Source organism: Simochromis diagramma, unplaced genomic scaffold, assembly GCF_900408965.1.
Source record: "Simochromis diagramma unplaced genomic scaffold, fSimDia1.1 OVJJ01000361.1, whole genome shotgun sequence".
Lineage (NCBI taxonomy): Eukaryota > Metazoa > Chordata > Actinopteri > Cichliformes > Cichlidae > Simochromis > Simochromis diagramma.
In genome coordinates this window covers 4,486,507-4,500,088 of record NW_024386860.1, presented here as the reverse complement: position 1 = coordinate 4,500,088, position 13,582 = coordinate 4,486,507, and the positions used below count along the sequence as shown (strand labels likewise).

At 42.3% G+C, this 13,582-nt stretch overlaps 1 protein-coding gene across 3 annotated transcripts; it reads right to left on the bottom strand.

Moving 5' to 3' along the window:
• Positions 1 to 98: 98 nt before the first annotated feature.
• setdb1b (SET domain bifurcated histone lysine methyltransferase 1b) lies at positions 99 to 13,265 on the bottom strand. 3 transcript variants are annotated; one of them, XM_040029843.1, is made up of 25 exons: positions 13,078 to 13,265; positions 11,300 to 11,503; positions 11,021 to 11,184; positions 10,884 to 10,927; positions 10,193 to 10,319; positions 9,942 to 10,109; positions 9,648 to 9,849; positions 9,489 to 9,562; positions 9,195 to 9,385; positions 8,267 to 8,396; positions 7,994 to 8,180; positions 6,527 to 6,640; positions 6,124 to 6,427; positions 5,765 to 6,026; positions 4,721 to 4,811; positions 4,497 to 4,613; positions 4,187 to 4,356; positions 3,878 to 4,102; positions 3,618 to 3,788; positions 2,552 to 2,682; positions 2,362 to 2,381; positions 2,110 to 2,228; positions 1,680 to 1,930; positions 1,492 to 1,580; positions 99 to 471 (listed from the first exon to the last, which is right to left on the bottom strand). In XM_040029843.1, the coding sequence occupies exons 1-25, from the start codon at positions 13,092 to 13,094 to the stop codon at positions 354 to 356; spliced, it is 3,690 nt and encodes a 1,229-aa protein (XP_039885777.1). In that variant the 5' UTR covers positions 13,095 to 13,265; the 3' UTR covers positions 99 to 353. The 3 variants fall into 3 exon arrangements, with proteins under 3 accessions (XP_039885777.1, XP_039885778.1, XP_039885779.1); XM_040029844.1 differs by lacking the exon at positions 13,078 to 13,265 and adding an exon at positions 12,828 to 13,053; XM_040029845.1 differs by lacking the exon at positions 13,078 to 13,265 and adding an exon at positions 12,846 to 13,053.
• Positions 13,266 to 13,582: the final 317 nt, after the last annotated feature.

Below are 13,582 nucleotides of genomic sequence, written 5' to 3'. Positions count from 1 at the left end.
TCTGAGCGCTTGAAGTAACATTTAAAGAGAAATAGGCACACAAATATTAAAGCTCGATTAAATAAAATATCAATACACTATTAAAAACGAACAAAAGGTCATAATACAGTTATTTTATTGTGAAGGGTTTGTTTCAATTCAGGACCTTTGGTGAGTTTCACAGAGAGGACATTTTATTGAGATGTAGAGGAACAATAAAATCAAGGCAGTAGTAATAAAATGTAAAATTTGAATTAAAAAACAAAACAAAACACACAACTCAAACCCCTCCAAAAAAAGAACAAATAAAAACTCGGGGTACATTGTTGAGAGCGTTCCTTAGTTTTACTACAGGAAATGGAGGTCCCTGTGGATCACAGCAGTCTTCCTCGGCACTCGGTGGAGCCGCAGCAGCAGAGCAGGACCTTACCCTCCACGCTGCCCACCTCGTAGTTATAGTCCCAGGTCAGCTCTGTGCCGGCCCGGATCCTCCTGCACGACGACACAAACGGTGATGTCAGTGCAAGAACAAAACGTTAAGATGTTGTTAGGTACACATTCATTAACGCAAATGTCTAATCAGCCAATCACATGGCAGCAACTCAATTCATTTAGGCTTGTAGATACAATTGAGACAACATGCTGATGTTCAGACTGAGCATGGCACGGTTCTTGTTGCCAGCTGTGTTGGTTTGAGTGTTTCAGAAACTGCTGATCTACTGAGTCATCAGATCTTGATCTATTAGAGAAACTGTGTGATGCTATCATGTCAATATGGACCAGAATCTCTGAGGAATGTCTCCAGCATCTCGTTGTCATGAAGAATTAAAGCTGTTTTGAAGGGCAAAAGGGCAGAGAAACCTGCCCTTTTACCTTACAAAGGGCAAAGGGGAGCAAGGTGAAGTGGCCAGATGAGTCAGATGAGTCTTCATTGTACGTTCTAGCCTTGAAACTAATAGTGAGAGTGGTCGACTGCTTGTTACAGAGCTCCCAGTCTAATGCCTCTCTCTTTCCCTGCACACACTGAGCCACAAGTGCTGTTTAGGCGGGTGGCATAAATCCAGTCCATTGCTGATAAGAACACCTTTCCGCAACTGTAAAACTATTCCTGTATGATCCGATGGCAGGCCTAACAATGACACAGCAGCACCACCCTAAGGTTGCATTCACACAGAAAACAACACAGCATCTTTGTTTTTCCACTCAAAACTCCACCCTGTTTAACAGAAAGCAAACATTCAGAGTAGTGCAGTCTCAGTGTTAGACATGATTAAATAATATTAATAATTAATTAAAAAAAAACTCATCAAGATAGTTATGGATGATGGCCTCTCGCCCTGTAAGAGAGAAATCCCCTAAAATAAAACGGCACATATGTTGAACTTTACTCAACTTTAAACACACCTTCCTGTCAGTTTATTTGTAAGGGTAAAGACAAGAATTCTACTGTTTTGCAGGCATGTTCAAGTACAGAAAATCTTGGATAATCTTTTCCTCTGTTTCAAAACTCACTTGCTGGCAAAGAAGGCAACCCAGGGAAACCTCAAGTCATGCGTGTCTACAAACACATTCTGGACGAAAAGGTTCGGACTGCAGCTGTGCTGTAACACAAACAGAGAGCAGAGGCGACGACGTCAGAGGAAAGTAATCAGAGCGGCGCTCAAGTGACATAAAACGATCACACAGCAGCAAATTCATACGTTGAGATAACGTCCGAGGTTTCCTTCCAACTTGGCATCAATGATGTAACAGGACTCTTCCCCATCAAAGAACTGGCGGGTGTTTTTAGTGGGAGTGTTGTCTCCGCCTCCTCCCGTCTGCCCCTGCTGTCCTCCTTTACCTCCTCCCGGCCCTCCGCCTCCAGGCACGCCTGTTTTTACCATCATCCCGTGGCTGTTTTTCAGGGCGATGCCACGAGTAGATTTCACAGCCACCTGCTTTTTAGTCACACCTGATCCAGATGTAAGAAGAGAGAAAACCAGTGGAAAGTTACGATAAGTGTGATGACAAACAAAAGCAATTCAAGCTAAGATAAGATAAATCTTTACTGTCATTGTACAGATCAGAGTGCTACATCTGATAATGCGTTAAGACCAGTTAAAACAATGAAACCGACAACCGACTCTTTACCTGGCGTTGCTTTCTCTTTGTCCTTGTTGTCATCGGATCCTGAGCTGATGGTCTGAACATCGTCACTGTCAGACAAAGTCATCACATCCTGCTTCTTCACCACTTCAGGCTTCACTGGACTGCAAGAGATAAAAAAAAGAAAGTCATCTCAACAGAAATGCTTTCCAGCAAAATGAGCTCAAGCACAAACGTGTGGAAGCAAACACAGTCTAAACACCAGTGTAAGCATGTTAGTGTGAAATCCAAACAAACCTCTTGTTATCTCCAGTTTCCTACGAAGAAAATAGAAAAGGAAGGGTTATTAATAATCACGCAACATGTTCATGAAGAAAAAGAGCCACCTTTTACCATTCAGCCTTTTACTGTACGAAGATGAAAGTAGGATTACAGCTTTATTTCTGTGTATTCTGTATATTTCCAACATTATGTTGTCTTTAATAACCTTTTTAAGCCCCTGGCTCGTTAGCCAGGAAGCCACTTTGCTTTTTCCCGTCTCCTCTGGCATAGATGGTGGCTTGTCATCATCTGTTCCTCTGGCTGAGATGCTCATTCCATCTTTACTATCTTGACTCCCTGAGGCAGAGGAGGAGAGAGACAAGTGTAAAAATACAACACAGAAATCTTTCTGACAGAATTAATGAGGAAACACTGCAGGAAGTGAGGCCGAAAAGCTTAAATGTGTTTCATACAATCCGTACAAAGGTTGTCCCTAACTCCCACTGTGTGGGACACTTCCCACTTAACCAAAACTACACTCACATACACTAGAATGCCAAAAGTATTCAAACAGTCATCCAAATCTTTGAAGTAAGGTGCACCAATCACTTTCATGACCACAGATTTATAAAAGCAAACACCTAGGCATGCAGACTGCTTTTCAGAATATTTGTGGGTCACTCTCCTGAGCTCACTGAATTCCAGCGTGGTACCGTGATAAGATGATACCTTTACAAGTCCGCTCATGAAATTTTCTCGCTACTAAATATTCCACAGTCGCTTGTTAGTGGATTTATAGCAAAGCGGAAGTGATTGGGAATGACAGCAACACAGAGCGGGGTCAGCGAATGCTGAAGTTCTTAGTCCGCAGAGGTCCGCAACTTTCTCCATAGTCAGTCACTACAGACCTCCAAACAGTTCGTAGAGAGCTTTATGGACGGGTTTCCATGGCCCGAGCAGCCGCATTAAAGCCTTACGTCATATTAATAAACAACATTAAAATATTAAATCCTATAGATTAGGTATTGGACGTCCCTCAAGCTCATGTGTGCGTGAAGGCAGAAGAGTGAATACTTTTGCCAGTATAGTGTACGCATTATAAGAATAACATAAGAGAAGAAAACACTGTTGATTACTCCATCTCTAAGAAAAAAAAAGACCCAAAACATAAAAAGCATTTAGTCACTGACAAATCTTCATAACGAAGCACACATACACAAACTCCTCATCTATCTAATGTGAACTGTCCTTTGTGTGAAACCCGTTACACTACAAAGATGCAGCTGGCTCACCTTCCTTGTTGCCTTTGACCTGCCCACGTGTGGTGTAACTCCTCCACACCGAGCTGGAGCTGTAGTAGCTGTCCTTCACAAACGTGTCATCTGAACTGTCGCTTTCATCTTCACTCTTAGACTCTTTGTCCTCATCCTCATTGCTGTCGCCTGACGAGCTCGAGCTTTGGGCTGTAAGAAAATAAAGAAATGTGAGAAATTATATGGAGAATAAGAAGCTCAACACCGCTTTGATCTCTCGTGTTTGGATTTAGACTTACTCTTCTTAGCTGGTCGCCCCACAGGGTTAGCTGACACTAAAGCAGAGGGCTGGATTTTTATCCTGGATACGTCCACGCCGCTACCCTCGCTGTCTGAACAGTGAGCCTCGCTCTCATAGCCCTCCTTAAAGTTCTCCACACTCTCTATGTGGTCCAGGTTAGCAAAATACTCATCACCCATCTCAAGACCTTCTTTGTCAGCAAAGTCATCTGTCAGGATTTTACCTGGTGAAGCGGCAGGAAAAAAGGCAAATAATTAAGTCCTCTTGCAATAAAGTCATCACCTGAATTTAAAGTACGCTTCCTCACCAGCATAAATGCACACAAATGAGCCTTTAGCTACATCATCCAGACATCGGATTCCCCAGCCTTTGTTCTGGGTCTTGAAGAGTTGGAGACGGACCTGCAGGCCGTGCTGCACCAGCCGGTTGGTGCACATCTGAGCGTTACATTTGCATCTTTTATTACACTCATAGATCCTGAGAGAGAGAACGGGTAACAAGAAGAAAGAAGAGATAAGTGCCTCTGAAGAAAGACGGCCCAATAAACTCAACAGTAATTATGGTCTCGTGAGGTACTAAGGGGAATGAGGGTTCAGTATTGTTGTTCAGTGTCTCACCCTGTGGGCAGGCACTCCTCCAATCGTTTGTACGAATATCCTGCGTTTGGGTTGATCTGTCCCCCCGGTGTACAACCTGTAGCCTGAAGGGTCAGCTGGTGGCAGGAGCATTTGGATCTGTAATTATGTGATAACAGGTATTAAAACTCAAAGACACATCCTCAGAGCTCTAGAAGTGGGAAAAATATGAAAAAGAGAAAGAAAGAAAAAGCTGCTTCACTAACTTGTCCTGACAGCCGTCGGTGCAATCGCAGCCGACAAGGAAGTCTGCACTGGTGTTGATAAACACGCCATCTTCAGGAATACGCTCTTTACCTTAAAGAGAGGACAACATGATCTATTAGCCTGTCATTACAAAGTAACTCTGCATTAATGTGGTGTCGGAGTCATTTTTAAAAATGTACAGTACTCTTCACATTAAGTCTTAGTATGAGCTGCTGAGTTGTTGACTTCAAAAGAAAATCACAGTCGAAAAAGTGAACATCACATCATATAATATCACAAGAAATCATAAAGTTTTCCTAAAGGGTTTTTATCCACATATTATGCATAATTTATTCATTTATTCATTTTTTTGTTAACCTGTAGTGTATTTCACATCGTGGTTCACTTTTTTGTGAAAAACTTAACACAACAGATGAATCAATAGCGACTAGAACCACCTTTATCAGCAATAACTTGTTGCTTCTTGTTTTTCTATGACGTCATCAGTCCCTGACATCTATGTGGAAGAATTTTGGCCCACTCATGTTTCCAGTATTGCTTCAGTTCTTTGAGGTTTGCCTGTATTTCACTGCAACACAGCATCACTGCTTGTTGTTTTTCTTTTTCAGCCATTCTGTTGCAGATTTGTTCCTGTACTTGGGATCATCTGCATCAGAACAGTGATAGCCTTTTCGCTCTTACCTCCTATGGGAGCAGTAAGTGCGTACTTAAGTTTTCACACGACACTATGCATTCCGTGAAAACTTGTGTTTTACTCAACTTGGATTTTCAGTAACCCTGTTAACAGTATACTGTAATGAGAATGTAGGGTGTCAGAATGAATGAAAATTGATGTTATAACCAAGTTAAAAAAATGACTTTGTTGGTGCTGTGTCTTGGCTCATATGTCATCATCTCATACGTACACCTACTACTTTCCAAGACCACTGAAAATGCTCTGTTAGTTGCCATTTAAAACAAAGATTTGTCCTTAAACCCAAAATCCCACCCTCAACAGAAAAACAGTCTCTGTCCCTTTATTATGATTTCAGTGTTGTTCTTACTGTAAGTTACTTCAGGAGCAGAGCTGTTATCAATCTCATTGACGCAGGAAAGTGGAATATCCTCCTTTCCTGCCGTGATGTCTGGAATGTAATAAAAGGGCCTTTGTGGCTGGAAGGGACGATCGACGAGCACGTAGGGGTCCAGGCAAAACATCTCTAAGAATATAAAGTCACAGTTCGTCTGGAAGAGGTACTGCTGGATCTCGGCCATGTTACGCAAGCAAAGTCCACACGGAGCCTTGTAGATGACGTGGAAAGACATCTGAGGAGTGGACATGCAAAAGGTAAGGGTTACTTATAAATACTAAAAAAAAGAAATACATTTTAAAGTCGTCAATCATGTTGATGTTCCTTATCACCTTGCGGTTGACTTTGCGCCGTCCCGTCATGCGTCTGAAGTCATACAGCAAAGGTGTGAGGAGCGGGTTCTTCCCTCTGTGCATGCTTGTTGTTGCGGGCCGGACGCGCTTCAGACAGGCAGGCTGACATGTGTGCGCCAGATAGAAGATGCGGTCGGTCGGGGCGCGATACGCCGGCTGGTGTGGGACCTGGGCCACTGCGTGGGGAATAGTAGCAGGGACTGTAGTCAGCGGGGTCATTTGTCTCTGATACGTTTGTGTGAACGTGGGCGCCACAGGGTTTGGGGCATTCAGCGCTCTTCCGCTGTGGATTGACAGGCAAACAGGGAAAAGACAGAGAGTGAAGTTAATGCTTTCTGTGCTGAAAAACATGGCTAGTTTAATGAACACAAGGTGAACTCACCCTGAGAGGTTGCTGTTAGTGGATGTAAGAGACTGCGTGACTTTAGAGGCATGTGTGCCGCCCACCCCAGGAACAAATGGAGAAGTACTCTTTCGGGCCATCTGATGTTTATTCCTTCAAGTCAGTGAACAGGGGGAAAAATGCACAAATAGTCAGTTAAAGGAAAAAACAACCCAACCCCTCTGCATTTCTATACTTTGATTCTTAATATTAGCTGCTTCTTAAGGGATGATGTTTAAAGGTTCAGATGAGTTACACGGGCAGAGCTGTGTAACTCATCTGAACCTTTAAACATCATCCCTTAATAAGCAGCTAGCCCATCCAGGTTAAGCCATCACAGTTCACAGGTTACTGGCTGTAAAACGATTAAAGTGACCTGGATAGGTGAAAATTCATTAGGCATTCAATGTGTTTTACTAACAAGTTTTAATAAAATCTGATCAATATTTTAGGAGGAGAAGCAATTCTTGGGAGTTTGCATACGCTCATCAGTCCTTCAGCTGTTCTTTAGGTCAATTTATTTGCTGCAAACTTTTAAACCTTTATCTTTCACTTTAAAACTCCAGACTCATGATGTCACAACACGTATTCGAACATAGCTGACCAGACAGCGATTGCTCTATGATGTTTGGTATGGAGATGTGAGGGCAGATTTATGAAAAATTTAATTACAAAAAAAGCACAACTTTTATAAATTATCTGTAAAACTAACCACACCTACAAGCGCAATTTGGGGATTGTGTTCGCCATTTTACCCCCTTTAGTAAATTTGGCCCATGGAGAATAAAATTAGGGTCATTATTTTTTGTAGGAAATGATTCAAATAATGTAAAATAATAATAATAATAATAACAATAACTACTATCCTTATATTATGGTAGTCATTTAAATGGTGGTATCTTGGACTCTCTTGGGTTCATTATATCTGTTTTCTAGTTTTTCTTTCCACCCTATCTCTGGGAGGAAACCCACACAGAAAGACACCGACCAATCAGGAGGCTCAAACCACAAACCTTGTTGACATGATGTGACAGTACCACCTCGCCCACCTGCTGATAATCCTGTTAATCTAAAAAGATTTGTGTTCTCTTTTGAGCTCAAGGGGCAAATACATAAATCTAATCCCATGCTGACTGAGGAAGCGAGTCACACCATGTAACAATCCCACCCACGCAGTTCTTTTCATTTAGAAATATGTCACATCATGTTGGTGAAATAAAAACCTCATTAAAATCTGCAACATTGCAATCAGCAAATAAAACGCTTTGTAAAATATTATAAATCTAATAAAATGGAATTGTTATCTCACATGAATTAAGAGTTTCTCAGCTTCTTATTATACGTTTTACTTACTTTACAAGATTCTTGTTTTAATTTGAACTGGCATGAAGCTCCAACTCTGAATTTCCCTCAACTTTTACTTTTTTTGAGCCGAATAAAGCCGACATGTTTATAAGCATCACTCACTGTGGCAGAGGCTGTGGAGGAAGCGCGGGCTGAGGGCTTTGTTGAGGTTGCAGCGGCTGTGGGCGCTGCTGAAGCTGTGCCGTTGGTGAACTCTGGCTGGTCGAGGGCTGCGGCGCTTTGACCGGAGATGCTCCGACATGCCCGTCACTGGTGTACTGAACTACTGGGCCTTTGCTCCTCAACGCCCCTGCAGACAGAAAAACGGAACAAGTCAAATTAGAAAGAAGCACAAACAGAAAATCGCAAGTGAGCGGTGAACGCTTGGGTTTTTACCCATGTTAGGTCTTGTCCTCTGCTGGCCAGCTAGCTTCTTCTCCTGGGTGTTGGCTGTGGTCATCTTCAGATTGAACATCGGCTCCAGCCTGGTGGAGCCTCTGTAGATCCACTCACTCCTCTTATCATCCTGTCAACAGCGGGCAACACAGACAGTTTAGCCTCCCAGCTGCTAAGGTGTCTGGTGACTTTTTAATCAAGGACTCAAATGGTGTAGTTTTCATTTGTAAATCCATAAGGAGGCGTGCCATGATGCACCTCTATTCACAATAATGGCAATAATTAATTTGTAATTATTAGCAAATGTCATTTTTATCATCGTTTACATGTTGAAAGGTTGAATGCCGTATGCAGCTGAAGAAAAAAGAAGCCGACTGCCTCACGGACTAAGCTGAACTTCAGTCAAAATTAAATTGAAAGTAGTGTGCGTTTTAGGCTGATGCATTTTATCTAGTAGCAAAGTTTTAATTAGAAGAATTCAAACTCAAATATTTCACTGCAGAGTAATTAAATGGGGGATTTAACCATTTATCCCTTTTATTAATCTGATCTTATCTTATACATCATTACATTTTGCAAGTCCATGCAGATTTGTTTCATAAATGGCTCTTTGGAGAAAACTCTCCGCTATCATAGAATTAGGCCTGTGCCAGCATATATCGCTCTGGCAAGTATGATTTACAGGCGACTTTGCATCATGCACAAGCAAACATCCTCTTAGGTAAATTAAGTAAGGTAGTAAAGTATATAGATTTTTAATGAAGAGGCAGAGATGGGTCAGTGCAAGTGAGATGTGAGAGAATTTGGATGCATTTGTTTTTTTATCTAGTTTCTGTGCTGTTGACTTATTGTTTCCATTGACTACGAGTCAGGAATAAAGATTGATTGATCATTGACTAAATCAGTGCTATTTCTAGTGCAAACATACCAAGAAGAGGATCTTCACCAAGCTGCCATCCACCTCCTCCACTTTGCTCTTCCACCACGTTCCCTCCCACTCTGTCTTGATTATCTGGCCAACCTTTAGGAGAACCATTGGCCTGCTGGGATATGCAGTTATGTATTCCTCGATAAAATCTCGACATGATGCATCCTCTATGTCCTCCCAAGTATGCCTTACTGTAAAAACCAGAACAAAAACTCTTAAAAATCAAATATTCCAGTAAGTGCTACTTATTTTCTCTTTTAGATAAACAAAAAAATTTGAGAGAAGGGCTCTTACATGGTCGGCAAACTGGGTGGAGCTCAGGCAGCGTCACATATGAAGCATACCCATCATCAAAGAAGATCAGAAACCTGAAACATGCGCAAAAGCCTTTATAAAGAAACCCAGGCAATCAGCACCCCCACAGCTCTTCAGATTTTTGACCATCTAACCCACCTCATGCGGTTCTTGTTGTTGGGCATCTCTGCTACTATTCCAGCATAGAGCCACACCAGGTTTCCATCCTTATACTTGGCGACTACACGAGCACCAACGTACAGACTCTCCAGGGTGGGGTTATAGTCAAAAGCCACATGATTTCCAGACAGCAGACTCTTGCCTTTATCAAACTTGACTTTATACTTGAATGTACCATTTCCTGAAGACAGACAGAGGGTGTGGAGCATTAAAGACAAAGCAGACACAGCCCATGGAGTAAGAACCTGGCAGAAAAGGAAAATGATAACACACCAACTGGGTTGATAGCAACGAGGGTGCCTTTGTGCCACGTCTTGGTGCGCTTCTTTCCCAGAATGCTCATCCAGATTCTGAGCTCATCTTCTGGCATTTTGGGGTTTGGTTGGCCTGCAGACTGAGATGCTTGAGATATAAACACGGCAGGTGGTGAGCTGTGGCTACCTAAAGGGCAGAAGAGCAAAATACATTAGAAGCAGTATTTCAACAAAAGCCTGAAGAATGCAGCAGCACTTCAGTGTGTTCACCTGACTGAGTTGAGGGCGGTACTGGGGAACGGAGCAATGGCGCACTGAGTGGTGGCTTGCTGACCATTTGGACCAATTTCTGCACCTGCTGGGAGGTTTTCTGCAGCACTGTGGAAGTTTCCTTTACCTGGCATTAGAAATAAAAAAGACACAAGGGTTTTTCTAGCTTAAAATGGGGCTTTGGGGGATGGTGCATGTGAGCACGACTGGTTATGTCTATTGAAGGAAAAGTTTTTTTCTTGATAAACAAAAATGTATTTTAAGTCTGGCTAAAACTCCACTTAATGTGTGGAACTATATTTTTTTAACCACTATCCAGGTGATTTTCCTTTCCCAAAGTTGTTCACATGCAGGAAAATCTCTGGTCCTGTCCGAGGTGTACTCTACCTAATAACAGATCAGACAGGCTGTCCTAGAAGCTCTTTTTCTAGTTATAACATAAAAAAATTGGTGACAAGCTACGAAGGAAATTGTTTCGGTTAATCTGGATTAAATCCAGCAAGAGAGACGGTGTTTTGCTTTTCTCAGAGGCTTTATCGGTCACGTCCACCAATCCATTTGTTAGATGTCAGGAAAAACTGAAGCAGCTACGAGCTATCAATCAGCAAAATGAAAATAATTCGACCGATCAACTCTCCTCAAACAGACAGATAGAACAGATCAATACAGCAATGCTTTGCGTTGCTCTCACCACTGGATCTTTGACTGGAGTTAGAGGCTTCTTCGGCGGAACCACTGAAAATGAAGGATGGAAGAAAAACAAATAATTATTAGGCATAATCACTCCATTACATACATGCATATTCATAACTAAACAGCCCGACTTACAACAGCCAACAGCAATAACGTCATCGTCGTCGTCATCGTCTATCTCGATGACTTCAGAGGACAACATGGCTCCGCCTCCCTCGTCCTCCGAGCTGCTCTCTCTGTAGACGAGGCCGTTCTTTCGGTAAGTTGCCTTCACCAGTTTCTCACACTCCAGTACAGACCTGAGGAAGAGGAGGGAGGAAAGAAGTGAGCGGAAAGTGTAGAAGAGTTCGTTTGTAGACCAATAAAGACACAGCGTTCGATGAAAATAAAAGAAATATCTTAATTCCCGCTCACTGGTTGGCATCACGGAGAAGCTTCTCTGTCCGAGCCTCCTCCTCCTCTTTCTGCTCCACCCATTCCTTCAGTTCTGACAACTGAGTCTTTTTCTTCTGCACAATCTCGCTCTTCTCCACAGCTTCTTCAATCCATTTCTTCAGCTCGTCCAAAGAAACACCCAACTCTTCCTCCAGACTGGAGTCCCAGCCGTCCACCTCCATTCTGAGAAAGGAGCACAGAAACATGTCGGTGTGTATTTATTACTACTCCTTCCAAAGATTCCTTTACATTTGCCCGTTAACGTTCTCTCGCACACAACGTAGGATTTTTCAAGACTGACAGTGATATTTGGTGATAAAAAATAGAATATTCTGATATTTCAGCTGATATGTTGCTTTTTTTCTTTCAGACACATGACACATAACAAATACTGAGGAAATTCACTTATGTGTAGTTAATCATTTACTTGTGCAACAAAAATTGAGTTTCCATATGTAACTATTACATTACTGTGTTTGTAATGTGCTGTTTTTCATGATCACGCCTATAAAGTACCACATTTATCACATCAACACACACACAAACAGTAACCACCAGTGCATCTCTGATCCTCCGTCTCTATCAGCACTCAGGTCCTCTTTGAGGCGAGTCCAGCTGTGCCTGGGAAATTTGTGTCAACCAAACAGTAATACTGTAACTGCACAGAAAGTCATGAATGAAATTTAAATTCACTGTGTTACTACACACCAAAGGCCCTCACTGACACCTTAAACTTGATACAGAAGAGGATAACACTGTGAGGAGGTGAAACTGATCATCCTCTTGTGTGGAGAAAACCACATACACACAAACTGTCAAGAGGAACTACTCCAACAGTCAACACGGTACCAAGGAAGTTAAAGAGACACCTGGAAACCTGAGATCCTTCTGAGAGAAACTTTGCCTACTGTAAAGTGCTGGCTCCAATTCAGACTGACCAGGAAAGTTTGTTGGATTGTGAGGAAGTGTCTGATAAGGATACACATGTAAGCTATAAGCTAATGGAGCTGAAATCACAGCCAAAGCTCATAACTCCAGGTAACATAAATGCTGTTTTCTGCAGATATGAGCTGGTGTGCATGCTTGTGCAGTGCATGGTTGCAGCATTCGCTTCACCTTAGCATACAGAAGCCTACATGTTCCTCTGTGGCGAAGACAGAACAATTAAAAACATCAGCGAGAAGCAAATTTTTAAACTGATTTGACGGTGCAGTTGATGCTGGGCATGCTCACATGAGTTGAAAATGCGACTACAACATGTCACGGCTGGCTTTGTTTACATGCTACTTCAAACTAGAACCTGCTGTTCGGATAAAAGCAGCAAAGACAGAAGCAGTTTGTAGTAATAGCACATGTAATTATTTTAAAGTTAAATGTTTAATCGCCAGTTTAAATGATTATACAGCAGCTGCACAAGTGAATACACTAAGCTGCTACTGGATAGCATGCAGGGAGATGCACTGAATTAAAAATCCACTTAAATGATTTCAATTATTTCCAGTTTTACCCTAGCCTTGCTGCTGACCGTCAAAACTGCATTTGCGTTTTATTCAGTTGCAGGGGAGCTGAGAGGAGCCACACAAGAGCAGGACACACGGGAGCGCAGGCTAGCTCGTTAGCCTAGCATAGAAAATGTCTCATCTGCTGAATAAGTGAAGCCTGCGACTGGAAAAACCAACAAACTTGCGTGCCGTGAAGCTGCAGTCAAAGAAACGCCTGCTCCTATGTGTAAAATTTCTCTCAGAAACAGGACTCACCCTTCAACGGTTTCCATCCTCTTGGCTCGCAAATATTTGGCTAACTAGCCAATGCTACCGGCTAGCTACAATGGGGAGTGCATGCTTTGTTTGTCAGGGAAACCGAGGTAGGCGGTGTTAGCTCGCTTGATACGTTCGGGTCAAACCCGCCCACACGGGTTACCCAGGTTTAAGAAAAGTGCAGTCCGGCACACGAGACGCAGAGAGATGTCCCTCCTCCAAGATCCCATAAAAATATGAAACAAAGAACGGATTTATTTAGGACAACAGTTATATTTTCAATCATTGCCTGATTGTTTTGTTTCTCTTTACATAAATACAGACATTTCCATCATGAATATATACTGAATAGGGCACGAAATTGACCAGAAACTACGAAAATGAAGGGTCACTGAGTTGAAATTTCCTGGGGAGGACCACAAAACTCCCAGAGGCCTTCTTTTCATCATGATAAAAAAAAAATCTGCTCCAAAAGTCCTAAAACAAACAAACCAAAAATCAAGCC

Excerpts from the sequence above, each read along its gene's own strand:
- setdb1b (XM_040029843.1), bottom strand. Across the intron at positions 6,027-6,123 it reads GGCGCAAAGTCAACCGCAAG|ATGTCTTTCCACGTCATCTA; the intron begins GTGATAAGGAAC and ends TCCACTCCTCAG. Across the intron at positions 1,931-2,109 it reads CAAAGAGAAAGCAACGCCAG|GTGTGACTAAAAAGCAGGTG; the intron begins GTAAAGAGTCGG and ends CATCTGGATCAG.